The sequence below is a fragment of the Colius striatus genome, chromosome 11, assembly GCF_028858725.1.
Source record: "Colius striatus isolate bColStr4 chromosome 11, bColStr4.1.hap1, whole genome shotgun sequence".
Classification (NCBI taxonomy): Eukaryota; Metazoa; Chordata; class Aves; order Coliiformes; family Coliidae; genus Colius; species Colius striatus.
Window position 1 is genome coordinate 23,599,113 of NC_084769.1, and position 25,196 is coordinate 23,624,308.

The following is a 25,196-nucleotide window of genomic DNA, read 5'->3' on the forward strand; positions in this document are numbered from 1 at the left end:
TGATGCAATTTTCATAGAAAACATACAGGCATCTGCTGGCTTAAAAAAATATATATATAAAGGACATAGAAAGATATTTAATTCAAATGAAGCCTCAATTTGTCTGCACTTGTATGTCTTCTGCCATTTTTTGTGCATTCTGTTGTATTGACTGTGTGTTCACACAATCAGTGTATGCCCAGGCCTGCCCTGTTTTTGCACAGTGCACCAGCATCACTTGGGCGTTACAGTTTTGCCTATTCTCACTAGAGTTTTTATTCATAAGTGATTATAAATGGAGATTTGAGAAAATGTGATTACATGACGCAGTTTAGTAAATGTTTCAGCCTATCTTATGTACATGCCAAAGCTTCAAAGGCCTGTTCCCAAAGCATACTTGCTGGTTAGCAAGCTTGCTGCTTCACAGTACATCATTCTGCAGCCTGGAAAAGAGAACTGAAAACAGATCTGCACGGGCAGAGGGCTTTCACCACACGATTGCGCCTCCGTCTATATTAAGCAGCGTTGGCCCTGCTCCAAGTTAGCTGGGAGCAGAAATACGGAAAGATTCCCAGCCTGCAGTCGGCGCAGCAACCGAAGAAACCTCGAGCGGGGCGGATGGCGGCCAGGGAAGGGCACAGCGGGGCGAGGCCTGAGGCCTCTCCGCATCCCGCGTCGTCGCCCCGGCCTCGAGACGCGCACTTTCAATCGGGCGAGTGGAAAAAGTGAGCTAGCGATGGGACGCTCCCCCGTCACATGTCGGGAGTATAAATAGGATGTTCCGGGGCCGGCACCGCTCCTGCCCTGACTCAGCAGCGCCGGCGGCAGCCCCGCTGCCTCCACGCCCGCACTGGCGGCCGCAGCGCGCCACCTGCTGGCGGCAGCGCACACCTGCGGTTCCCCGCGGCCGACCGCAACCGGCGCCTGGCCCAGTCCCCTGCCCGGCTCCGCTGCGGACCGCGCTGCGGGAGGTTCGCCCCCTGCGCGGCCTCTTACGGTCTGCTCTGCGTCCTCTCTTGCCCATACCAGCCTCTCAAATACGTGTCAATGTTTTTAACGATAGCAGTAGTTTTAGGATGTATCGGTATGCCCTCTCACCCCTCCCGGTCCATATTCTAAGGTTTGGGACAAATGTCAGGTATTTAAAGTATGAAAACCTGTTGCGTGGCCACTGATATGTGTGCAGACTCTGGACATCATTGTGGTTTTGGTAGCAGACAAAACAGAAGAAGGGTTGGAAGAAAAATACTGCTCACGAGGAGCTTCTTACATACCCCTATATGTTAAAAAAAATGAGCAAGTACTCAAATTCCTTTAGGAAAAAGAAATAACTAATTAAATCTTGCCAATATAGCAGGGATACATGGCTGTGCTAGTTGACATTTGGTAACATTGAACTTTTCACTAAATTTGTTCATTTCGTGGAATGTGACTCAAGTAGCTCAAGTAGTTCTTGCAGATTTTATTTTATGCACTTAAAATGTTTAGATGAGGAATGGCTCACAAAATGTTAATGAAAAGCCATATCTAGAAACAAAAAGTTCTTTAGTGCAATCAAGGTGTGAAAAACTTCTTAACTGTGGAGACTTATATTAAAGGTAACTTTGGCCTCTTTTTTTTTTAGTATAAATAACATTGGAGACAAAGAAATACGTAAGAGAGAATTCAAAGACATGATGGGGCATGATTTGCCTGAAAGCAAAGATAGTTTTTTAATTAAGCCAAAATGAAAACAAGATGCAGAAAGAGCACAAGCCATGTGGGTACTTGCTCAGGGGCCAGGTAAGAGGAGTGCTCACTTACCTGAATTCTGGTAATGGCTGAGTCTCTGAAGCAAAAGCCATGTCTATATGGAGACACTCATGAAGATTAAGCCAAATTAACATACACACAATATTCAAATTAAAGTAAATTAAAGACTTTATGCATAAAGTGGTGCCAAGGGATAAACTAAATCAGAACAGTTGCACAGAGGTTTAACGTGTTCTAACTTCTATATTGAAAAATCTTTGGGTTTACTCATTGCTTTTTTTTTTCTTTTTTTAATGGTGGTTTGTAAGAAGATAGTTGAACTAACACTAAGGAAGGGATGAGGTGCATTACCAAGAAACAGGGAATTTTAATGAAGCTTGGCTATCAGAGCCCTGAAGAAGGGTGGGCTTGGGAAAACGAAGGTTACACTTATTCCTTTGAGGGACCTCCAAATTGGTGATACAGATATTGCAGTTTCACAGGGATACTGCACTTACCAAAGCAAATCAAAGCTCAGACAGGCTGGATTACATTTTTTCCCACTCTTAAAAAAGGCATATAGAGACGGGCAAGAAATGCAGCAGTGATTAACCAGAGCCTTCAGCGTGTCTGACAGGCTGTCGTGGAAACTGAGAGTGGGCAGAGTCTATACGTGACTGACAGAGGTGATAAGATAAATGACACTTTGACCTATCTGGAATGTAATCTTATTTGCAACACTTACTAGTTTTGATGTTTATATTAATAATATATTTTAATCTGCCTTCTGTCTTCTCTTAAAATGATTCAGTGTTATATTTCCTAACTGTTCTACTCTTCATATTTTTATTATTTAATCGAATACGGGCCCTGTCTTACAACTAAGTTACATAAGTCTGCCTTATGTTTAACTTTGTATTCTATGATCTTTTTGGAGCTCTTTCTCAAGTCACTTTTATTACAGTAGGAAAAAATTACTATTGAAGTAATGATGTTCCAATTCAGTGAGAGATCACATTTGTTTGCATTTAGTCATATATACTAACTGCATTTCTGCTTCCATCCTCTTCCCACGAGCGGCTGTTCTAATGATTAAAATAGTCTATTAGTGTATTATTGTATCAGTAGCGATTCAAGACATAGAAATGAATGCCAGTCATTGTTTTTAATCTGTGACTGTTTATCATTATAGTTTCCAACAGTACAGTGTGCTTTCTTCGGTGTCACAGAATGCGATTATTCTAGAAAAGCCTCTAAGCTCAGACTGCAGAACTGTAGAAGCAAACAAATCCCTGTGCCCTGCCATGTATAATGTTTCAAGCTGCTTCATTTATGCAGTAAGACTCATTAACTGGGCAATGTACGGTAGCTTTCTCTTTAATTACACAGTTTTATTATACAGCAGAATTATTTTTCAGAATGCAACTGTTTTCACAGACTGACCTTTTATTGTAAGAGAAGTTTCTGTCTAATGAAGAGAGGTAATTACAGCACAAAATAGACTTTTTGACATATAGAAAGCTATTGTTACCAGGACTTTCCTAGTGCAGAATGTTATTTAAGAGAGAACCTAATTTACATATTTTTTAAATTACAGAGTTGAGTGTAAGTAGCAGTGGTGTTGAGAGACCAACTTGAGAAAAGCAGTGCTTGCACCTGTCCTCAAGTTGCCCTGTAGTTCTCACAGTAGATTATGTAGTGTATGTTGCACCTGACAGAAAGAGTTTATGATGAGGAAAGCAATATTTGGAGAGGAGTCACTTTCTGACTTTCTGTCCAGTGCTTTTTAGTTTTGTTCCTTTATTGTCTGTTTATTAGGATATGTGACCACTTTCCACCCAGCTCAGAGATAAGCCTTGACCTTTGCATGTCTAAATACAAGAGAGAATTTTGAAGCATAATAATTGTTAGGGGCATTTGTTCTGACCACCACACTGAACAGCTCACTCAGCAGGATTTAAGTGTGATAAATGCCCTTGCCCCAGGTGGCTGATTTTTGCAGTAGAATTAAGCACGGTGGTAGAGTTTGCAGTAGAGTTTGCTAGTTATTCTAGCTCTGAATCCTTCCACTTTGTAATTCTTACTCTCTTCTATTAAAATAAGAAATCTTTAAGGTCTGGAATATTTAAATTATTTCATTTACTTAAATAGGCTACTTGGGTGTGTATCTTCCTACATTGACAGCCTGAACTCCTTCAGGTTGATACCTGAGAAGACCTTAATCATGTCATGTGAGGACAGGAGATTTAGAGGAAGAAATAATTATCTTTTTTATTACTTTTTTCCCCATTTTACTAAACAGAAATGACAACTAACTCTTTTTGAAATCATCAAAAGGAGCAAATTTTGTTTTCAGTCCGTTTATGAGAGGATAATGTTGTGCAAGTTTGAGCAGATGTAGTGTGGCAGAGCCCCAGTAACTATCTTCAGAGCTCTCTGTGGGATCTCTGTCTCCTTAGGAACTCACTCTCTCTAGGAGGAAAGTGAAACACTATGCTTGACTCTTCCCACAATGCAAACAGAAAACTGTTGAAATTATATTCAGGACACAGGTGGCAGGCAGTACGCTCTCTCAAACAGTTGAAGAAGCAGTTTGTTAAATGCAAATTTAACCTCTGATGTAAGTTGGAGGGTTTTTCTTTGGTTATCTCAGGTAAAAAGATGTCACTGAGTTTAGTGACAGGATTCTTGTTCTGTACCCTTCAGTATACACACATGCATTTGTAGCACAAAACGTGTTCAGAAAAGACAGGGTCCACCAGAAAGCACATTTAAGGAAACAGCGTTAGGGGGTGAGGTGTGTGCAATGCAACCCAATAAAGACAGTATCTGAAGCTTCTTAGAGTACTTGGTTTCTCTTCCTACCTTTCTTGTTTTTCACACCTTTGCATGTATGGTGAGAAGCAGAGAAAAGTAAATGAAATCTTTTTATTAACTGTTCCTAACTTGAGTAGCTTGTATTTGTAACCATTTGCAGGGCTGGATGATGTCATGGTTTATATTCTCGCTTTTCGGTCTTTATCTAAAGAGGAAGGCAAGTGGGAAAAACACTACAGTGCTGCTTCTGTGTAGTTTGGGTGTAAGTTCAACTGATACTTAGTGCCAGGCTATAAACTCAGGTGGATGAGCTTCTTGGACTGCTCTGTGTTGTGTTGCTAATGATTGTCCTGTTACCAATTCCTAATGCAGTTTCTTTATGGATGAGATCAAGTATCACAATGTTGAGTCATTTTAGTTTTTAAAATGGTGTTGTTATGTTGCATTTTACTCTTCTAAATGTTATTTTTCTTCAACAGAAGGTATTATGGTTATTCTCAAGTATAAACATTGCCAGTTCTTAAAGCTCTGACAGGCTTTGCATTTGGTAATTAAATGAACTGCTTGAGTTAGTATTGTACTTTTCAGCCTTTCACATTTAATTAACATTCAAGTGGGAATTATGAACAATTTATATCTGTCAGGAAAAGACAAGATGTAACAAATTGTCTCCATGCAGATGTGAAATTGAGGCAACCTTAGAGAGACTAAAGAAACTGGAGCGTGATCTGAGCTTTAAAGAGCAGGAACTAAAGGAACGGGAGCGACGTCTGAGGATGTGGGAGCAGAAGTTAACCGAACAGTCCAATACTCCTGTAAGTAGACAACAATTCAACCTTTCATCTTTCTTCAGAAAATATTTGGACCTTTGTCCATGTATATCTACACATCAAGGAAACAGTGCCCCGATTTTCTTTTAGTTATTCCTTTGGGCCAATTGAAGTCTGTTTTGTTGCAAAAAAATAGATGCTATATATAACAAATTACTGTATAGACTGCAGAAAAAAATACTGTGTTTTGAAATTTCATCTGACTCAGTAGATATCAGATATTGCTGATAGTTCATATTGTGCCTTGAGCACTTAAGTAGTTTCCCATTGATGTAATTACAGTTCTCAGCTTTAAAACTTGATTGTATTTGATAGGTTAATTTTTCAACTAGAAAGTTATTGACTTTACTGTATGCAGGATTTGGTGTTAAATTTAAGAATCATTTGTTTCTTGCAGAAGAAGGCTCGAGGAACCTATGTAGATTTTAAACATTCTTATATTTGAGAAGCAGCAAATTTCATTTCTATGAAAAGGGGATCGACATTTGAAGTGTTAATTGAGGGCTTTGTTCAGAATTATAGTTAACACACTTGTACTGGCCAGTTATTAGCTGTTAGGTTTGCCACATTTCTATTAATAAATTGAACAAAAAAACCTTCCTTGGATTATCTTGAATTTCTTAATGAAATTTTATGTTCTTGACTACTGATTGGCAGAGGGAGGACCACAGGGTCAGTGCATGGCCGGAGGTATTACGATAGAATTGATGTTAAGAGTAATAGTGTGTTATTACTACTTGTTTTTAAAGCACTATCTAAAACAAATACCCAATTGAGGCTCCAGTAGCATATAATTTTAAGTACATTTTTATCCTACTTATAACCTTAATTCCAGACAGATCCGTTTACATACAACTTGTTTTTAAGGCGTAGCTTATTGCTATTGTCTGAATGAAGCTGCATTCATGTTCCAGCACCGAACATGCAGTAATGAAATCATGAAGAATGAATGTTTTCCCATGTGCAGATGCTGTATGCTCTCTGTAGATATCTGTATGCCTGCTTTAACGCTTGCAAACTTCCGGTAACTGAGCTGTGGACCATCATCTATCCTGAGCACAGCATGAGGCACAGCCTTAATGAGCAAACCTTTTCACGAGCAAGGCCCTAGGGTTTTTTATGCTCTTCTTGCTTATGACTTCTACTTTTCACTTGGAGCTGGCATTGCTGAAAGAATAAAGCATTGTGCTAAGGCCTATTGTGCTAAGCATGAACTGTCTTTCTGCATAACATTAACCCAACTCTCCTATTACATTTAAATGCAATTTCTTCTAATAGAGAAACATAGATTTGTTTTTTTCCAAAGATCTTTAGTAAGCTGTTGCATGGAATGACTTTAAAAATTAGCCCTTCTGTTGCCATACTGGCAAAAATTGGCTTGTTCAAGCAGGATTGACTTTTTTCACAGCAAATGAAGTTCTACGAGGCGCTAGTTTCAAATACAACTAGATTTTAAATTCATAGCTGTAAGTCATTTGCAAAATATCACTGGGCATTCTGTTTGCAAGCTGTAATACTTTGAGTCAAGTGTCTCCTTCACTGCCTTGGTTCAGGGTACGTCAGCTCCGCAGTGTCAACCCAGAGGACTGCAACAGGGAGGGAGGTGCGCTGTTTGATTTTAAGCTAGCTTGGCTGTAAAAACAGTAGTAAGCAGAGCTAATAGCGCAGCTTAGGGTACCCACTGGGCTTATACTTGGTTCTTAACCAACACAAAGCCTTGTTGTGTCTTAGCTGGTACTGTCATCCTTGCTCTGTGCTCTGCTGTCACTTCTTCATTTTGCTCTGCAGCAAAGACCAGAGGCTAGCAGATACTATTGGAGTGGTGTGCAGGAGGAGAAGCTCAAACTAAGTGAAGAGGGAAGCTACCTCTGCCACTTGATTGTCCAGTGGTTTAGGGCTGGTAGAAACTTCATCCTTCCGTCTTGCATGGTAGGTAGCCATGAGTGGCAGGCTGCTCCTGCTCCAAAGAACAAAGTATAGCTTTACATGCATGAGCATGAGAGAAGGATGAGGCCAATCTTTAGAAACACTTCTGTGAAAGCAGTGTTTCTCCCTGCTCTTCTTTTGACCCTATTTCTGCTGTGTCTTATACAAGAGACACCTTTGAGTCTGATCTTTAGAAATGCTCTTTGTTCAGCTCTCCAAGAGCCTCTTGCACAGGGAAATCTGGAGCCTTTTGGAGGAGTAAAATATGTTCACAACTGTAGCGAAACAGGAGACTTCTTTCAAAAAAAAGACCTGACTTTAAGAAAGGAGTGTACATAGCTAAGCTGAAGCTCATGTTTAGAGGAAGACAGTGAGGAAGACATGAAATCCAGATATTCACCTGTGGTGCCATGCACCTGCAGGTGGTTGTTTAAGAACAACATTTAAGAACACATTTAAGTGGCTTGTGCAGAGATGGGGATTCTAGCCATCTGTCTAAGTCTCTTCATGATAGTTACCATATGCAATGTGACACCAAAGACAAGTCCTGTCGCAGAGAGCTCATAAGTTCTCCGGATAAAGAGATGGCAAATTATGGAGGAAGTGATTATAGCTTGCAAAAATGAGCCACAATTACGGCCCATTCACAGTTTACCTACTGCCAAATGTTGCACAAACACTGACCCGGAAACTTGTTTTGGAGGAAAGCTGGTTTGCAGCTTTATTGATTTTTATAGGGAATTCTTCAGGGGATGCTTTTTGATGAATCTCAAGCAACAAAAGTACCAATAGTTGATGGAAAAACTACCTGGCACTGAATCATGTGTGCTGGGAATCTTATTTGTGTGTTTTCAAAGTATTCCTTCTTTTTATCAGTAGGAGCTTTTGGTGTCCTTGATCTGAGTAGCCCGATGATGATGTAATGGTTTCATCTTGCACAGACAGGTATATGGAAGCTCAGCTGCAGGTTCTTTCATCAATTAGCCGTGGGACCCATAAAGAGTATTTAGGGCACCTGTCTCCCCAGCTTCTTAATTTTATTTTTGTTTCTTAAAACTTGGTCATTAACTTCTGTTAACTGCAATGCAAATAGAAAGCCCACTTGAGTAGGGAAAACTTAGAAGGAACAAAAGGCAAATACTGTCCTTTTTAATGATAGACAGTTTGCCAATATGAGTGGTTTTGCCAATAAATGGACAGTCTTTGAGTAGCCTGGCCATGGAGCCTCCTGTGTTACAGACCATAATCACCCCTGTAACCCATGACCCATTGTGACCAACTGCCTTTGACTCTTCAGTCAGTTTTCCAGTTAGGCTAAAAAAGAGATGGAAAACCTTGAATTTTGGGCAGGTAGTTTTGGAAACAGCTTTGGAAAGAAGGGCCAGTTCAGATGTTCACATTTAGCTCCTTTGCTGTTACTTCAGTAGGTAGTTTAATTTGGAATGAAACTTCTGAGTTTTTACTCAGGATAGTAAATGATACGTAATGATATAGCCCAGGCCATCGTTATTTAGCTGGAGAGGGCACATTTCATCTGTTATTACAAACAGACTGAGTCAGGAAAACACCACTGTCCGTAAGTGAAGATTAAATTGTTAGAGATTTAATAGTGATGTCAACTATTTGTTTGCGCATCACGAAAAAAAGAAAAAGGCAATCAGGCTGAAGAAGCTGACTATACAGCCAGCTCATCTTTCCCTGCCTGCTCCTCCCTGGGACAGCCTCCAGAGCGAGGTGCTGGTGTGGGCTAGCACCGATTCCCGTGTCCTGTGCATTGGTGGGGGGCTCCTTTCTGGCTGTGGCTGGTGCAGGGTGACCCCTTCCTCCCTTTGAGCCTGCACTCAAACCCAGTCTTTGCACAAATCATACTGCTGCTGTTACTTCTCATATTTAGAGGGCTGCTTCTTCTGCACCAAACTTTGGGAGCTTGTCTGGGTTCTCTGATCTTAACATCATTTATTCTTCAGTCCCGAAAGGTTCAATTAAGCAAGTCACTCAGACTTCTGTTATACCCGCATTGACTTGGGAGCAGTCCACCTGTCTGGGAAACGTCACATTCTGTTTTACGCTGTACAAAATGAAGGATTGAAGAGCTTGAACCTTCTTTTGTCATGAAAGCTCTGCTACCTGTGGTTCTTGCCATGCGACTCAGTGATTTTGCACTCCCATTTAAGAGCAATGACCCCAGAATGAGGCTGTCTGGTTTAATGAATTCTTACTTGATCTCTTTATTTAGATTCACTAATCGTTGTGCTTTCTGTTGATTGCCAACTAATCTGGTGGTGTCTTTTTCCTCAGTTTTTAAATTGGTTCTAACTTTCACTTTTCCTCTGTCCTTTCCTCCTTTAAATAGTTTTTCTTACCTCTTGCTGCAAGAATGTCTGAGGAGTCTTACTTTGAATCTAAAACAGAGGAGTCAAACAGTGCAGAGATGTCATGTCAGATCGCAGCAACAAGTAACGGGGAGGTAGCTGGCATGAACCAAAGTCTGAAGGCCTTGATGATGACGGGCTTTGGGGATATCTTCTCTCTGAACCAAGCAGGATCTGTCCTGCATTCTGGAATGCAGATAAACATGCAAGCCAAAAAGAATTCTTCTAAAACCACCTCTATGAGAAAAGGAAAGAAAATCAACATGGCTTTGGGTTTCAGTGAATTCGACTGGTCAGATGACGATGATGATGATGATTATTTTGATGACACAGATGATAGCAGTGAATGAAATCAGTTATAGAGTTAACCCTGAAATTGGTTTTGGCAAAGCAAAACAATAAAGTTTTAGAACAAGAATCCTGTCAGTTTGGTCTGTTTAAATCCTGTAAAAGAAAAGAAAAAACAAAACAAAAAAGTGAGACATTTTCCAGGCTGAGCATGTTTGTGTGTAGAAAGACATGTTATTTTTGTTTAGATGATGCTGACTTATTTCTGCTTTGATGAAATTTGGAACTAAACTTTCCAAACTAATTGAGATTATTATTATTTTAAGAACCATGATTATATCTATAATTCTTGGTGCCTGATTACAGAAACTATGGCTTGATAAACTTAAGATGTGAAAACATTGGGGGAAACTTCAATGCTTTTAATGCCATTAATGTAATTCAAATTTTTCTTTTGTGTTTTTTGTCATTTCCCTTACCCCTTTAATTTTCAATCAGATGAATATCCTTGCACTTCCAGATTTGCTATTCTCTACAGTCCTTTCTTTCTTACTGTTGCAGTGAAGGAGTTTGCTGTGTTTCAATTTTAAAGCTTTTTGCAAGGCAGCATTGTGGGAAGTCACCAATACGTTTGTAGGAAGAGAGGCTAGTTAAATACACAGTTTAAAAAACTGAATAGCAGCAGAATCCAGATAGTCTCTATTAGTAGATGATTTGTATAAATGTTCTTTTTCCCTCCTCACGTGTATGTACATGTGTATATAATTCACTCTAGCAAAGTGAACCGCAATCAGACCTCTGCATCTATTATCAGATATTGTGATCTAGAAGCTAATTTTCAGTTATGTTGATGTAAATCTAGGAAGCCTCATTAACTTTGATGGACTTATTCTTGTACCTGAGAGTAAAAACTGATGGTAGTAAATTTTGATTCTGTTGCATCTCCTAAACCATTTGTGCACTCCCTGAAAGAAGGGACAAAGAGTAGCCACAATGTCACTTCAGCTGGGGTCCTACAACTGTGGCTTGTGTGCAGTCCTCCATGATGGTGACAATGTGAGGAGTATTTACTACTCTCTGTGTTTCTGTTCTTTGCAGCTAAATCACTTTTAAAGTATTGCCACTGCTGTTATGACTTACCGTAAAACTTGGTGTGTAACAATCTGCTGCAATAATTGCCTGCCAGGCACTTATGTTGAGAGCAGCGAGCACGTTCCTCCTGATGACCCCTTTAGTGGTGATGCGGAAGGAGGGAGGGAAACCAGTGCGAACACAAATGCAGGTTAGAAAAGAAGATGTTGTAAAATATTTGCCTGAGGAAGAAGGGAGCGTTTCAAAAGAAAAACGTTACTGCTCAGTTCAGCTGTAGTGGGAATAAGCCATCAAAATTCCAATCTCAATTACTGGAGGGGTTTCTTTTATGAAAACTTCTGGTTTTGAGTGGCTTCTTTAATTATAGGCTTGCCTGTTACACAGCTCTAACCTACATATTATGGTGAGTGTTTTTGTAGATAGCTTAGAGAAAAATGGATACATAAGATAACAGCAGGCCTGAAATCATTACATGTTCACTCAACAAAAGAGAAAGTTCTTTGAAGGAGTTTTTCTGGAGTGACGAGTGGGCACCTCCTCGGGTTGCGGGAGAGAATTGTTTTATCCTTAAGCATCAGCATTGGTCTGGTAACCTGCAAGGCAGTGAGTGCTGTGCTTTGAGTTAGCCTGCTCCACGCAGTTTACACTGGCTTAGGCACTCCAAGGTGCTTCATTTCTGTAGGATGTAGTTCCACCTTTTTCCTAACAGTTGCAAATCTGTTGCCTTGAAGTTAACCCTCTTGTATCAGGAAGCTTTTGACAGAATTGTAATTTAGATGATGTAATAAGTATACAGAATATCCCAAGGAGAAACTTGCTTCTTCGGCACACGTAAGGGTGGCTTCTTAGGTCCATCAAAGCATCATGATTTTAGGGAGAAGAAGGGACTTTCAAGGGCAAATAATTGATTGGAAATAAGATCAAATAGACTGTTTCCAGTGCAGATTTTTACTATTTTTGTAAGTCTATGTGTGCTAACACCCACAGCAATGATGCTATTTTTGTAACTGCCACTTTGCACCCGGGAAAGTTTGATGGATTTGTGTAATCTAATATGTGCACTTTATATCTTCAGATGTGTGTCGTGCATAAATTACTGTACAATGTAAGCAGTGTAGGGCTGTATGACTTAAACCAAAAATGATATTTGATTCAGTACATTTAGTGTTAAAAAACTTCTCAAAAATTTATCAATAGTACAGATGTTTGGCACTTCTTTAGCATCCGAAAGTGTCAGAATGCTCCACACACATTTATCTTTGCATGGATTTTGGCTGAATTTGTAAATCCACTTCAGCAAGATATCAGCAGAGTTTGGTAGCATACTTATAGGAATTTCTACCATCTACTTTATTCCAGTGTCTTTTTAATGAAACAAAGATGGGGTTTTTTTTTCGCCTTCCCCTTTCTTTTCCTATACATTATTTGTCAAAACAAATTAAGCTGTTGTCGTGGTTTGACATGGAGCTGTTTCTGGTAAGGGGGAAGGGGCTGTAAAGATGGCTTCTGTGAGAAGTTGCTCGCGACTCTCCCCAGCTCTGAGCCAGACCCACTGCTGGGGCTGAGCCAATTAGACGCCTCCACAATCACTTTTTCAGAAGCAGCCGGAAGAGGAGGTTTCTTCCTTCCATCTTTACAGCCCCTTCCCCCTTAACAGAAATGGCTACCATGTCAAACCATGACAGCTATGTTAAGGAAAGAATTAAACTTACCTGTATATTCAAAGTAGCAAAGGTGGTCTCCAAGTTGTAGAGAAGGTAATAACATGACAGACTCTTCTAATGCAGTTCCCTTGAAATAACGCTATAATTAGGCTGTTGGCTATGCTTATTAAACAAATAATGGTGTGGAGTGCATTTTTAGTTTCCTGTGATGGCTTTCATACCAGATGACTCCAGTTTACAAGCCAAAAATCATATGTGAGAATCAAGAATATTTTGTCTTCAACACCTGATTTTTGCTCTGCAGTGCGACCCAATCTGTCCTCTACCTGTATCATCATTGGGATATACAGAGCTCCACAAAAGGCCACAGCCACACAGTGTGTCAGTTTTATGAAAGCATTAACCAAACCCAGCAGGTGTTTCTTTGGCTGCTCTGGGATGTGAGCAAAGCCACCAAAAGCCTCCCCATGCCTCATAAACCTCTCACCTCACTGGTCCCTGACAGGCCTTTTGGGATCCCAGTTTTCTTGATCTCCCATAAAGCCCTGGAGGTGTTTGCAGTAAAATAATGTTGCTGCTTTTGATGGAGGGCAAAGGTAAGAACTGGGCCTGACCTTCTGGATTTTACCAGGCTGTTGTATTTCCCACGTTGACTTGGATGGGTAAATGGCCCAAGAGAAGAATGGTGAGGATGGGCTTTTGGCTTGCTTAAAAATGCAGAGTGAGCTGGGACCAAGATGGGATGTCCAACTGCCAACTCCCTTTCTTTTCCCTCAGCAGTGGGGAAAAAATGGAAGGGGGAATCAGTGGAGGAAAACTTGTGATCTAGCCATTTTTATGATGATCACAGCACTAGTTCCTTGGAGTAGCAAGTGCCCCAAGGTATGGTATGTAGGTGTGCTGCATCCCCAGCCGGCTGCGTGCTGCCCGGGGTGGAGCTCGTTCCCTGTAGGTAGGAAGGGCTTCAGGAGGTGAGGTCTGGCAAAACTCCTTGTCACACAGTCATGCTTTTGACTGGACAGTTGTTGATCGTTCCAAAGGATATGTGAGATGTTGATTCCCTTTCCTCTGGATTTTAAAGTAGTTATTCTGGTATTAAGTATCTAATGCAATACTGATGTATATTGCTTTCAGCAGTAACAGTAAATTCATAGTGTGCATGTAGCTGTTAAGTATTCAGCAGTGTTACTGGGTGTCTTTAGTACTGTAGTTTCTTTTTCTGTAATCAGACAGCTTTTACAGGTTTTTAATAAGACATCTAACTAGACAGAGGTTTTAGCTACAGTCCTAGGTAGAACATTGAGGTAGAAAAATAAGTTTGTTTAGTACTTTTCACAGCCCTTAAGATGCACTGGTAGGAATCTGGAGGAGAGACCTTTCCCTTTTTCCCCAGGCTTCAACTTAGTGTACACTGTAAAATCTGCACAGATATTTCTGATGTGTGAAGATTTAATTTGAAAACTTTAGAACCAACAACCTTCTTTAAACATTTTATATTGTGTGCCAAATACTCATATGCCTTTTAAAGTCAGATATAGTCCACTGCATTTCTTGCTTTTGCACTACTGAAGAAGTTTTGTACTGAATACTAGGAGTCAATGCTACTTACACTTCAAGTGTGAACTGATGAGATTTGAACCGAAAATATTTTCACAGTGATAGAAAACTGCATTTTCCCTTCTGAAAAAACAAAGCTGAGCGCAAACGCCTGTGCCAAAACTCTTGTGCTATAAGCTGAGTATATCATTTGTGTGGAACATGCAACGTTACACTCCTGTGTGGTAAAACCTTGCAGCGTCAGTTATTCTCTTTATTGCACTTGACATATGATGTCTTGTTTTATTCACACTGTAGATTTGATTTTCCAGTGTAAAACCAAAGCAAACAAACAAAAAAGAAACCATGCAATGTATTCAATTTCCTCAATTGGTGTCATAAACTTTCTTTTGATGTGAACTTTTTCCTTTGCTTCTCTTTGTTTCAAACTTCTATTTTGCAATAAACATTTTGACAGTAAATTTTATGCATCTGTGTCCCTGTGTAAAATGCTGGTGTTTCAAGAGGTTCCTTATTATGCATCTGTGTCCCTGTGTAAAATGCTGGTGTTTCAAGAGGTTCCTTATTGTCTGCTGGTTTAAGTCACTTTTTGTATTACTTGCTGTGTGATGTTTCTCCTTTATTCTCCCATCTTTAAAAAAAAATCACTTTGAAATAATACAGACTGTATTCTGCCACTGGTTGGACTTAAACACGGGAAAAGCTGAAAAAATCCATTGTGCAATTAAAAATGCAATATAAGACTTCTGCAGCAAATTGAGTTGTACAAATTATCATACCAGGCTCCTCCTGCAGCACCAGCTGGCTTGACTTTTCAAGTCTTGACCTACAAAAGGCACGACCCACTGCCTTCCTAAGAATGTTTATGATTGTGACTTGCCCTCCCTTGTGCTCAGGTGTTGCCTCTGGCACTACTTTTGCCCCGCAGAATTCCACCCAAGCTGCAGGTAGCTGTTAACATAGGGAATGCCTGACTAACAACAGGGAGGTTGGGAAAACTGGCTGGAAGTATGGTGTCGCAGAGACAACAAGTCAGAAATTACTTTCTTTGTCTGGCAGACACATTCCCTTCTGCCACTTCACCCTGATGCCTTTGGCTCTCTCACCTTTAGGAAAGCAATAAGCAAGGAGATAGGTCTGCTTGGTCCTCCTGACAGAGGTAGCTTCAGCTTTTCTCATGGGTGGTTTTTGCCCAGCGAGGTTTGGCTGTGGTATTGGTGGAGGAGGAGGACAAGGACCAGACCTGGAGAGTCCTTAAAGTGGGGCAGGCAGCAAAAAGTCATAGATATGGAGGCAGAAATCAAGGGGTGTTGGGCATTCACAAATCCTTCACTGGGAGTTTCTCATGGATGCTGCAAAGGGTGTTTTTCAGTGATGACTGAAAGTTGTGGGTGGGTTACACAAGATGCTGGTCTCATGCCTGGAGAGCGAGGGAGGTGCTGAGGCACAGGCTGGGCAGCTCTGCCCAGGGGCTCAGCATCTGCTGGAGGCAGGCAGGGATGGGAGCCTGCCAGGGGTCCATGCTTGGCCTGGGGGTGGGAGGCTGAAAAGTTCATGTGCAGACAGGCTCTCTGGAGGAGGTAACAGAGCCATGCAGTCTGGTGGGCAGCCAGGCTGAGTCTCTCATAAATCCATGTTACGTACATCGAATAAGCTTGCAACTATGTCCTGGTATTGAGCCTGTGGGAGACACTCACCATCCAAATACACACATACATACCAATTAATGTTAATCCTTTAGCCAGATAAAAATGACAAGAAGGTGAAATTTGGGTTGCCATATGCTTGAACGAGTGAAATGGCATCCAATGTTACAGTGACCTCTTCTCCCGTGTCAGTTTTCAGGTCATCCCAGAATTCCACTGAATGCAGCCATTCTCCCGTGCACCCTCCACAGTTTCCTTGTGCTTCAAAGCTATCACCATGTGGCATACAGGCAAGCATGCCCCGTGGGCTGCTGTGCTCCCCGTGCCTTGGGACAGCAGTTACCACCCATTGGCAGAAACCAAGAGACTCCTCTGTCCAGGAAGATTAGCCACAGAGGCCCCTAGATTCTACTTTTGCTGCTGTCTGGAAACAGTGTTTTTCCTTTTGCAGAAAATACCCTTCATTCAGGAGAGAGCCATAATCACAGTGTTATTCTCATTGTGGAAATCAGGTGGTACCGAAGCCATAGCACAAGCAGTGTCAGAGCCAAGAGGAGAGGCAGCTAGAGAGTCACTCACTGTCAGACAGTTTAGTTTTGCTTCCTAAGTAGTTTCTGTCAGAGGTCTGCTGATAATTTTATCTACATGAAGCTGATGGAATCAGTTTATCACTGCCACCATGCAGTTGGATCCAGCCCATGGTCAGTGTCAATCCAAGGATTTAGTATGTCGGCATGAGAGTCACAGCCTAAAGTCCTGCGTTTTGCAGGCAAAAAGGAGACGGATAAAATCAGCCACTAGAGTAAAATTCGGGTGACAGGGGGGAAAATGGTCAGACGGTTTTCTTTTCAATTCATATCTCTCACACAGTTGCTGCCTTCCTTTGATATTTGTGCATGGACCGAAGAAGATGTGGTGAGTATTTGGTGTTAACGTGGCTAGCGGTGCACTGCTGGAGCTCTAACAAACTATGGTGGGTATAGAGGGAGGGCAAGCCGGATCAGAACACCTAGGTGAGATTTTACTGCTATTTGGTGAAACTTAAGTCCAGAAAGGCTTTAAAATGACCATGAGTAAGTGAAGGACTTGAGTGACCTTCATAAAACAGCTGCGCTCTCAAACATCCAGAAAATCATTTGTGCTGGGAGCTCTCAGCAGCCAGGAGGGCATTCCTGGGTGATCCTTCAAGGAATGTGGAAGTGCTCCAAGACCTACCTGAACAAGACCTGTCCTGGAAAGGACAGAATGGGTTCAAAGGTTTTATCCCCCTGTGTGCCACCAAGATAGCAATTAGCTGAAAGTTAAGGGTTTTTTAAGGAGTGTGGAATCTCTTTTTCCTATAAAACAATGGCATTGAGTCTTCTTAAAGTTTTTATTCTGTTAAAAGTCTATAAACTGGAGACATCAATGATTTATCTCTGGCATAGTGATGTGTCATAGTGATTTTGATGCCCCCTCTGCCACCCTCTTTGTGTGTTGTTCATAGGGCTATTTAGCTAACTTTTACCAAAGGACTCTCTGGAAAGCCAGTACAAAAACCATAGTAGCCTTGGCTCCTCAACTTCGTCCCCTCAGCACTTGACAAATTGCTAAGCTTCTTCAGTCATTTCCATTCTTCTTCATAATGATAAACAGAGGAAGGTGGCTGCAAAATAGAAGGCAGCTTTTAAAAGCTGACTAAGAAGGATCACTGGCATTGGTGAATCTCGAGTCCTTTAACCCAAAGTTAGAAGTTATTTAAAAATCTTGTTTTGCAAAAGAATTCTTTGTGGACCCCAAATAACTGTCACATAAAATGTTGATAATGTGAACTTCAAGACTGATTCCTGTTTTTTTTGCAGTTTTTCTGGATGCAACAACTTACTAGAAAAGGTAAAAGCTATTCATATGTACCTTCATATCCATGCTTGTGAATGTATGTAAATTTGCTTATCTTTTTCTCCCTCCCATAAAGCACCCCACAGTTTCCTGAATAACCTCTCTTATCTTAAGGTGATGCTTCTGGTGAAATGAGTGTATATGCTAGCTTGTTTAAGGAACATCATATCACTGGTAAACGATTGCTTCTTCTAGAAGAAGAGGATTTAAAGGACATGGGAATTGTTTCCAGAGGACACATCATCCATTTAAAGGTATTTAATACTCTATGTTGAATGCTGCAATAAGTTATAGTGTGGCTATTAAGGAATCAGTGGGTTTTCAGTAGTATTAGTAACAACAATAGCAAGTTACAAAGCTACATAGATAACTGTATTTGGTACAAAAAGTTACAGAGTTACAGCAAAACAACCTGAGTATTTTATGAGGCATGGAAATGTGCTGCAGTCTTTATTCTTGTCTGCAGTTTTTGGTTTTCTTATGGGCTGGACTGTCAGTACTGCTAGAGATTTACCAAGGAAGGCCTTTCTCCTGTCAGAAAGCACTGGATATCTTCAGAGAGAATTCTTACCGAAGATTTCTCTTTAGCTGAGGGAAGAGCAGATATGGAAATGGCTATTTGAAATGCAATCTCTCAACCTCTCCACTTTCACGTCTCATCTGTGTCTTAAAACATACTTTGACTTACAGAACTTCACTAGACAGCTTCAAAGCTGATTGACAGCCAGGTTGCTTTGCTCTTAAAGCTCTGTTTCATGGTGTTTTAAATATCCAGTCTTTGTATGGAAAATATGCTTCATGCTCTGGAAAACACGATCATGACAGCAGAAATAGTGTTAATACTGCAGCCACAGGAGAGAATTCAGTTTCTTGGCAGTCAGCTTTGGAAAAGGATTTCTCTAAAAGGAGCATCTATAATTCTGTTGTGTCTCAATGATCTTATACCACAATTTACTAGTAAAGAGATACTTGTGTCCTAATTGCTAGTCCTGCAAATTTAGCTCTGTAAGTCACACAAATTGATTCCCCTTTTGCTCATCAGCCATTTTTCCGTGCTGCACACACCATTACTGATATATTTAATTTACATTTCCTACAGGGAAAATTATTGAAACTTAATAAAGTCAATAATGCCCAAAATGAAAGATTTCAGCTTGCTGGGTTGATTGAGCGTAAATAAAAACAACCAAAACAACCCCCCAAACATCTCTTTCTCTGATTAAGGAGATCTGGTTCTGAATGCAAAATGGGGCTGATCTACCACAACAGCTTCCAGAACAGGGCTGTGTTTTAAACTCTTCTCACATGCCCTCACGTATCCACAATGGAGAACACAGTGCACACAGAATTGCACTGCTTTTCATGCTGCTATTAGCAGTATGAGATACTGAATAACCCTCATCTGATTTTGTTGATTTTTTTTTCCTAGACTGCTATTGAGAAGTTAACCCATGACTACCTAAACCTGTTTCATTTTCCACCATTAATTAAGGCAAGTCTTATTGTTTATATAAGAAATGCTTCTCATGTTGGTTATGAATATTTTGCTGTTCTTGTGTCTCAGCTTTCCTGCTGCTTGCAGAAGGGTAAAGCAGCAGTTCCTTCAGAGGATTGTGACAAATGCGGAGGGTCAACAGCAGTGATGGGTCACATAAAAACAAATAATAGGATAATAAAAGTTGTTTTCAAGGAGGCTCTAAGGTTTTGTCATGGAATCAGTGGTATTAAATTAAAAAACTACTGGTTGCGATTCTTTTGCTGCCATTAATCAGGAATTACTCTTAAGAGCCATTCCTCTGAACTGGTGCCACTGACTGCTCACTACCAAAGAACAACAGACCCCTGGCCCAGAATGAGTCCGTCATTCCTCTGTTAATGTTACACAGGAGAGAAGGATGATTGATAGTGTCTGGTCACCCTTGTGTTAACCTGTTGGTTTTCTGATATCAGTAACAAGAGCCATGCAAAAGGGAGAGAGCATTTGGGAACCTTGGGGTTGGCAGAGCAGATACTTGCCTGATTTAGTTTAGTGAGCTAATCAAGCAGTTCTAGACCTCAAAGCCTGAAGCAGCTTTTGAAGCAGTCGTAATTTATTGCACAGCTGCCGAGTGAAATTTCATACAGCGAAACCGTTCCCAGAAAGGGAAAATGTAAGTGAGGACTTCACTCCTAGGCAGTCTGGGCTGCAGTTCCAGGGGCAGCAGCTGTCCAGCGTGGTCAGGCCAGAGCAGAAGTCTCGGTGCCATCACCCACTGTATGCCCTGAACCCCCCACAGGATGAGGCCCAGGTCACTCTTGGAATGCCATTGCTGGGGCAGAGCAATGGCCCCTTCCTGCCGCCTGCCAGACTTGCAGCATCTGAAAGGCAAATCTCATCTGCCACCAGAGGCCTTGCTCCTGTCTGCCAGAGGGTTGTGGTAGATGTGAAGTCTCACCTTGTCTTTTTTTTTTGGCAGGATTCTGCAAGTGGAACCGAAGAAGATGTAGAGAAAGTAGTGAATCTTGAACTCGTCTTTGGATATCACTTGAAGCCGGGAAATGGTCCGAAGGTAAGCTGGGAGCACTGAGTCGGTTAGTGTGGTTCACAGTCACTACCCAGAGGGTCCAATAGGTTCTGGACACAAGAAGATAACTTGCTGTGAGAATTTTCTTGTTTTGGAAAGTGCTGGCCAAGTGTCAAGGTGGCAAATGGGTCTACATCAGCAATGGGAACCACACCCCAGAGGAAAGAGTGGCACAGAGAGCTGTGGCTGAAAGGTTTTGTTTCCTCTTGAACGATTTTTTTGAACTGTAATTTTTGTAAGTTGGGCTTTTGCTTTGTTCCTTTTATCCCAATGGGTGTGAAATAACAATACGTTTCTGCAAAAAAAATTCCTTCCCAGTTGAGCGGTGCCGTGTCCCTGAGGTTAGCGGTCAGACTACTGCTTTTATCTGGGAGGGAAGGCAGTGGCTTTTTATGTAACCAAGAGGAGTTTGGAGAGCACATGGTGTGCATGGCTGCTGGCTGAGGAGGACAGGGTTGGCCCGGTGGCGACTGTGCCCACTCATGGAACTGGGGAAGGAGGGAGTGTCAGGTGCAGCACATCGCAAATGGCAAAACTACCACGCAGGGACTGGTAAAAGGCAATTACCAGCATGCCAGATCCTAATCAAACCCCAGCTCCAAGCCGAGCTGCTTCAAGGATCTCTCATTACGCCCTGTGTAACGAGGAGCACTGACAATTCCAGATGATCCAGCAAACTGTTTCCACCACGTTGTCTTTTCTTGAGAGTGAGGTTTGTCCCATGCTTTTTGTTTTCTTTATCCAGCCTGCCATGGACTCTTGAGTTCAAGGGTTTTAGAATTAAGCGTCTATGTGGAAATGGCGTGCAAAGCATTTCTGAGTTAGAGTCAGGGGTTGTGACAGCAGGATTTGTTTCCTTTTGTGTTTGACAAATCTGCATTGTGTGTCCACCCTAAACTTGTGGGTGGCTGGCTTTCATCTTGTGTTATCTCGCTGCTTTGCTTTCAGGGCATATTGTTTGCAGAAGTCTCTTGATTTCTGTACTTGGTGGTGCTTGTAGAGAAAGCATTTAGGTTTGTACTTAGTAGGAACTTGGACTCTTACTGAAATCATTTCATCAGTTTGAAAAAGCTTTTTGCTTTTTGTCTGGAGATTTCCTTTTTTTATTTGTTTCTTTTATCCTAAGTACTTTTTTTTCTATGGAAATCTTCTTTATCACTGTGCGAATTACTTAGACTGTCTCAGTGTCCTTGATTGCTTGTAGCTTACGGTGCTGTACAGCTGCTTTTTTGTAGATGTGTATCTTTCTCTCACATGTGCAACTCTACAAGGAACTAAAAGTCCTTGAAATAGCTTATATGTCCCTTCCATTTCCAATACGGGTTGTGAGTCGTGGTGCAGGGAGGTGAGCAGCCTCTCCCAGGAATGAGCAAGAGAAGGAGTGACTAGACCTCTGAGAAATTCAGGTTGCACTAATGCCTGCTGAGTTTGAGGACAAGCAGATATTTTGGCCATGGCGCCAACATTTGCAAGTGAGACAGTGCATCAAAGTCTACAGGACAGAAGCTGGATTGTTACGAGAGGATGAGGCTGGTTCAATGGGCTACATATTGCCAACACAAACTTTGCAGGTTTCTGATGTGCCAACTGAGAACCCTTTGGGGTTTTTTTTAGTCCGGTCTTTGCCCATAACTTCTAAATCGGTCCTCTGTTCTCTGTGTGCTGTCAGGCTGCTTCCCGAGGAAGCCATTCCCTCTGCAGCACAGAGGTTTGCATGTGCTGGGCATGGCTTCCCCAGCATCCGCCCCACTGCAGTGCCTGTGTCCCTGATGCTGTTCCAGGAAATGAGTTTGTCTGGGCTGGGAAGTTCTGTCCAAGGTCTGCGTATTATAAAACTCATATCTGCCTTTAAAGATGTTGCAGCTCAGCTGGTTTTAAAAAGTGATCTGGAAGAAGTAGGTGGACTGAGTTTTTAGGCAGGATGCTAGGACCAGCACGAGCGAGGTAATTTGTGTTAAATGTAACAGTAACAAAAAACTGGTGTGGTACATACAGTATAGAAAATTTGGCTGGCTTGCTCTTTGAAAATTCCTGGATACAATCTTCTAGCTCCCCTAGAGGCTACTTTAAGCCAACTACTACTGCCATCCAGTTTCGTTCCAAAACGAATCGGAGATATTGGGCAAAGCAGGATTGAAGGGTTTAAACTTATTTTACTGTCTCATTTTTGTAAGAATGATGCTTTTTCCTGTAAAACTGGATCAGCAGAAGCACTTGGGATCATACCTTCCACCGTCTTTATAGCTAAAAAGCTGGCCTTCATCAGTTTAAAAATACATTTCTCAAAGGAATTTTACCTTGATCAGTCCCTATAACTGGCTGCCTAGCTAAGAAACATTGCTCATGTTTTAGCCATAAGGAAAAAGAGGCAATACACTCGAATCTGGGTTACGAGTTGAGAACGTGTGTTCCTTGGGTGATGTGTACAGTGCTAGACCTGTGTACAAGGAAGGCTATCAGGCTCAGCTGGGAGCTGCTGCAGCACAGAGGGAAGGGCTCTGTACGAGGGAACAGGTCATGCTGAGAGGTTTTACCCCAGGCTGTGTCTGCGCTGGTCTCTGAACTGAGTTCCCATTAGTTATTGTAGTACATCTTCTGATGTAGTTGTACCTGGAAGCAAGTGGGACAGCTTTAATAAGCTCTAATGTGCAATGTGACATACCATGGGACATAAAAGTGCTAGGTGAGCCGATCCAGCACTCAGGAACCATTTGAGGGTTTCAGGCTAATTCAGATGCTTTTGGCTGATCTGAGCACAGCACTGTCTCGGATGTGAAAGCAGTTCCTCAGGACACAGGTGTTCTCTCCCTGGAACTGCCCTGAGCCCCGGCGGCACAGCCAGCGTGCCTTCTCCAACAGCAGGCAGAAACTTAGGGGCCTTAGGAGTGACGATGCCTTTTGCAAGGTTCCTGATGAATACGCTTCAGGATGTCACTTGAATGTTTAGCCTTCTCTGTATGCCGAGTGAAGCATTGACTTCCCAGTACACTACCAGCCTTGGATTTGTTATCTAATTTAAGCTGCATCTTCTAGTGAGATTATGTTGGTTTCCACCAGCTGACAGATGCAGTCATTTCATTACAGTTTCCTTCTCTTTTTAGCTGCATCTTTGGAGGTGATGAAAGCTCAGTTGACCTTTGTGCTCTCTGAATGCATCAGGAGTGAGCACTGCAAAGCTAACCTGGTTTTTAGAGGTTTCCTTTCCAACTCTTGTAGTTGGAGTTATGTGGTTACTTCCATTCACTTCCTTTTAATGACCTTTCTGTACACAGTTCCCACTGAGCTGAAAGGTGATAGATTTAGACATTTTATATGAATTTTTTCCACAAATTAAAAAAAAAGGGAGGGAGACACCAATTAACTCCAAGATACCAAAGAGAGTAAAAAAACAAACCCTGGCAATTGTGGCTTGAGCTGATTCGCAGAACTGCAGAGAGAATTTTCAATGACTTTCTCATCCTAGGTGGCTCATTAAAATTTCCCAATCAGGAAAAGGTGTCTGAGCCGTGTCGGCTCCACACTGATGAATCACCCAACCCCTGAAGAAGGCTGGTTCACAGGCTTTTTGTCTCCTGTTGATGCATTCTTTAGTTTTAGTCCTCAAAAGGAGAGATTTTACCATGCTTTTGAATGTTTTCTTTTTTTTTTAAAACACATGTGGCATAACCTGACCTATATCCAAATACAAAGCCTTGAAGTTGGCTCACCATTTCACCTTATTTTTCCCCAGTTACCTCTCCCCCTATTTGACAAGGTAAGGAGCAGAGCCTGTTCAAAACCATCTGCTGTGTGAACTATTTCCTAGTCTTGAATACCTAAACTGGGATACATTTTAATGGTATTATTTAACCATGTAGTGAAAAGGCTGCTTTAGAGAAACATTGTGACCAACTCTTCATGTGGAGAAACCTGCCAAAATGCAGACAGGACCAGACAAAGTTTCACAAGTGCTTGAGACTGTTTCCGCTGCTTCTTCCTATTCCCACTACATCGACACTCATAAAACCTTTCTTTACTTAAAAATAATTCCTGGTTCAGGCAGATATGATATAACATCCCTAGTTTAGTTTGCCTTCTAAGATCCTCCTCATGTTAAAAATGTGTAAAAGAAGAAAGTGAGGGCTGAGATCTAAAATTTAAGGTTCAAGTTTTGTATTTTTTCAGTTGCACATATTCGCAGTACTCTGTAGGTATTTTAACTCACTTCAGTAAGTAAAGCTGGCAGAGGAATTAGTTTTATCTGACCTTTCCTCTGCAAGACACTTGCAAGTAGCTTAACTTTCTAAGTGGGGTTATTTAACCTTATCTCAAAACCTCATCTTCTAAAGCCTCTCTCTTTAATTATGTCTCAAAGTACAACAGTTTCACTACTACAGGCTAACAGTTAATGCAAGAATCAACGTAGCTGTGTTTGTGTGCCATTTTCCTGGATTTTCTCCTATTCTAGTAAGTAGCCATTAAAGGAGGAAAGAATGTTTGTGGAGGAAAAAAACCCAAACCCCTAAGTTGTAAAATACAACCACAGCCACGTTTAAATGTAACCAGCACTATTAAGAACTGGTTAATACAGTCCACTGAGGAGAGCGATCAGTGGTAGTGTGTACAGATGTTTGGTGCAGGTGTATTTTCTTTCAAAGAAGCTTTTCTGGACCATGTATTGTTTTTACATGAGGTAGGGTTGGTATAAGTCCATCACCTCCACTGGGATTGCTACAGTTGTAGCATCGACATGTAACTGTGGTCCAACTCAAGCCAATACCTTTTAGAAAACTTGTGTAGGCAGTGCTGAGCCAAGGATTCCCATCAGGAATGGTTCCATAATCCTGAAGAGATCTGTAGACTTTCCAGCTAG

The 25,196-nt window shown here is 41.5% G+C and overlaps 1 protein-coding gene across 2 annotated transcripts in view; it reads left to right on the plus strand.

The window, feature by feature from the left end:
- MAP3K20 (mitogen-activated protein kinase kinase kinase 20) overlaps positions 1–25,196 on the plus strand; it is a 91,388-nt gene that overhangs the window by 53,259 nt on the left and 12,933 nt on the right. Inside the window, exons 11-16 of one of the 2 annotated variants that reach the window (XM_062005129.1) lie at positions 5,207–5,342; positions 16,773–16,817; positions 17,744–17,774; positions 17,895–18,034; positions 19,210–19,272; positions 20,237–20,329. In XM_062005129.1, the coding sequence (XP_061861113.1) occupies positions 5,207–5,342; positions 16,773–16,817; positions 17,744–17,774; positions 17,895–18,034; positions 19,210–19,272; positions 20,237–20,329 (508 nt within the window). Of the gene's footprint in view, positions 1–5,206; positions 5,343–9,636; positions 14,875–16,772; positions 16,818–17,743; positions 17,775–17,894; positions 18,035–19,209; positions 19,273–20,236; positions 20,330–25,196 lie in introns of those variants that run through there. The other variant, XM_062005130.1, reaches the window with a different exon arrangement.